Source organism: Plasmodium inui (genome assembly GCF_000524495.1).
Source record: "Plasmodium inui San Antonio 1 unplaced genomic scaffold supercont1.193, whole genome shotgun sequence".
In the NCBI taxonomy this organism is placed as follows: domain Eukaryota; phylum Apicomplexa; class Aconoidasida; order Haemosporida; family Plasmodiidae; genus Plasmodium; species Plasmodium inui.
Window position 1 is genome coordinate 1 of NW_008482027.1, and position 3,435 is coordinate 3,435.

Here is a 3,435-nt window from a genome sequence, read left to right on the forward strand (position 1 = left end):
AAGAATCTGTAAAACTTCTTTTTGAGAAAAATATATCCTAGGAAATTGAAGGGATTCCACATGATTTGGGTATTCTATTTCATCTGAACCTATTAACAGTATATTCAAATATACCTTATGTGAATTCAGAGGAAGCACATAGCACAGAATCGAAAGCACATGCGATTACAGTTGTTGGATTATAGTATAGAAGTGTTCTATCCAGAATATAGGGACGATGATTGCAGAAGGATAATGAAACATACTTAGTTTAATTAAATGGAGTTATACAATCAATTACAAGTCCCTTGATGTATTGTAATTAGAGTGAATTCCAATATGATTTCTTTCTTTGCAAAATGCAACACGGAAGATGTGTAATTTGGACGACTATCAACATGCTCACCTAACTGTCCTGAAATGAGGTGTTTTTACAAGTCATGTTAAGCCTCCGTTGGAGCCAAAATAAGAGAAATATAGACAAATAAGATAAATTACGATGAAGTCAATCGCTTTCTGCAATGACGCTTACATGTAAATATTACTAAAAACTAATAGATCGCATAGAAAGCTTACAAATGGGAAAAAAGTATTTATAAGACGAAGTAATAATTTCTGATTATTTAGTAATTATGTAAGATAGGAAGGTATAAATAAGAGGGAAGCGGACTCCATAATTATGTTGCGAATATATGGGCTGTCTCGGAATCGTATTTAAGGAAATCGACGGAATGAGCGATACATGTATCTTAAGTATTGATTAAGAAAATGTATTTGACCCTTACGTGTCCTTCTTTGTTTTCTTAAATTATAATAGGTTGAAAGTATGTATATACGAAGGGGAAGTGTAACAGTTTGCAGAAGTTTCAGTGAACATGAAACAAGCCGAGTTTTATGGAGAGAATAGTAGGAATTGTATGAATAGGCATAAGTATATGGAGGAGTAAAATAAGAGGACTCCCCACAGCAGTGTGGCCTTAGTGTATTCCCTGTAATATATCTAGGGATGTCTACATAACCACACTGTGTGACCAATGAAGTAACCTAAGGTTTTTTCATGCAAGATAACAATTTCTCTTCAGGTGTGTTGCACTGTATATGCGGAAAGGTGATCTGTGATTGAAATAGCTTTTGGAAATTTTCTCATTATTCCTTATGATAGATTCCAGTCTGAACTTTTATTGAGGATGCGAAGTGATTAGGTAAGTTCTTTATATAAGTTCCCCTGAAATTGTAATATCCCCACTTGGACATCATTAATGAAGCCTCTGGTGCATGAAACCATGGTGAGATTTCAGGCATCGGCCGATTCCTCATAATGATTCTTGTCTGAATTAACATTCGATTCAAAATTTCTATAGTTCCATCCACTGTTGAATGGACAATTAGCACCTTTGCATTGATTCTGTCTCATGAAAATGTCTATTTTGAACAATTCTGCGGAAACATAGAATCTTTCTCATTCCATGTATCCAATCCATGGTAATATGTAGAAGAAACTACGTAGGAATTGAGAGGATTTTTGGTTTATACAACATCCATAAGATTTCAGAGATGTTTATCAAGCCTTTATTCACTAATTCGTTCTGCAGATTTTGTATAATATGTGTCCTGGGGAGTCATTATCTTCCTGTGCAGGATGACGTATTTGGGTGTACAATAAGTGAAGCGAGTGAGTTCTTTGAGGAATATTGTGATAACTGTAAACAGCATGTCCTTCATATTCATGTGGGATTTGTATACATTTGCAGGAATATATGAATAGACTTTAAAAGGCACTTTTAACTTTATGAGGGAATGTAGTTTTTATATAGATCAACTTTAGTTACGCTGCACAATGGACATACAGAATATAGTACAAGGAGGATGTTATTAATGAAACCCCTTATGAGTAACTTCGTACTAGTATTCCTCAATAGACGCGGACTAAATAGTTCCGTCATTTTTGTGAAATATAAAATGGCTTCACCCGTGTGTCCTGGGCGGTTTCCAGAAGAGCAAAATCGGAGGAATTATTAGGGTTTTTTTCTTTTCTTTCTTTTCTGCTTTCCTCTTATTTTTTCTATTTTCTGATAATTTTTCCTCTTGTTCTTCTTGCTAGTTTCTTCCTTTTTTATTGTTAATCATTTTATTTATTTTTTTTCTTCCTTTCTTTGTATTTCCCTTTTTCCGATTTGTTTTTTATTTTTCTCTTTTTTTTTTTTTTTTCTTTTAATTTTTTTTTCTCTATCTTTCGCTGTTCTTTTGTAATTTATTCTTTATTTTCCATGTCTTTGCTTTTTATTGCTCCTTTCTTGTAATTTTTTCTTCTCCTCTTCTTATTTTCTTCATTCTGTTTTTTATTTTTTGTTTTTCTTCTTTATTTATCTCCCTATCTATTTTTTCTTCTTCAGACGACTATAAATTCAATTATTACCAGTAAAAAGTGATGGCTATTTTTTATTACGTGGCTCCGGCGTAATTAGTGCAACTCATACATTACACAATAGAGCGTAAGACATGTTATGCCTTATGGTAGGAGAACTATGGTATTGTTCGTACATTATAAATTAATACTTCTTTCCCTTTAGTATAAATTTCCCTTAGAATTGTTGTTACTGATAAAATGACTTATAAGTGCAATATACCTCTCCTTCGGTTACTTTCACATATGAAAAGAAGTTTATAAATACAGGAAGACGCAATGTGAAATTCTTTAATGCAACCGTGCGTTGGGGGCACAGAATTTGTGCACTTTACTTGTGTGGGATGGTTTTATAAAAGGCTATGTAAATAATTCTTATGAATGATGAGAAAACCCTGATTACTTTATTCTATCTAGTGCAGACTTAATTATTTTTTTCTTTCTCGTAAATATGATTATTTCACCAAAGAAGAAAGTGAATTACACGGCGCACCTTTGTGAGCTGAATAATTAGTAATTATTATTATAAAACTTTAAATTAATTAGATATTTCATTCATTCGCGTGTGTAATTACAGGAAATAGCGGGGTATACTGTGAAGATGCTCTTCTATGTGTGAATAATATGAATGCAAGAAATGAACTCAGTGTGGTTGTAATTGTTTCACAAGAATAAGAATCATGTCTCACCCGGAAAAATCGTACTTGGAAACGATTTTATAGTAGCGTTTTCATAGAAATAGAATCAATACCACGAAAATATTTTCCTACAGGGCTTCTCATTAAAAATTATTCGTTGCTTATACATTTTTTTCTGCGCGTAGCGCATCTTCTTTTTGACGCAGTGGGCATTAAATAAAGAATTGTGTTTTTAGATAAATGTAAGGTTTTTTCTTCGTCCATTGAAATTATATATTTTGTTAAATATAGTGCGCGTAAATTTTGGAATAATAGCGTATTAGGAATCAAGTGTATATTATCGATCGTTGGCGCATTATTTGCATCGTGTACGCGAGGTGGAAGATTTTCGCAAAGAATTTATGTATTTACGCA

General features: G+C 32.8%; 1 protein-coding gene across 1 annotated transcript; it reads right to left on the reverse strand.

Moving 5' to 3' along the window:
- Positions 1–1,273: 1,273 nt before the first annotated feature.
- On the reverse strand, positions 1,274–1,707 carry C922_05808 (hypothetical protein; the record flags this gene model as incomplete). The annotated part of the gene is made up of 2 exons (XM_008821379.1): positions 1,274–1,416; positions 1,557–1,707. The coding sequence occupies 2 exons, from the start codon at positions 1,705–1,707 to the stop codon at positions 1,274–1,276; spliced, it is 294 nt and encodes a 97-aa protein (XP_008819601.1).
- Between the last annotated feature and the right edge of the window lie 1,728 nt (positions 1,708–3,435).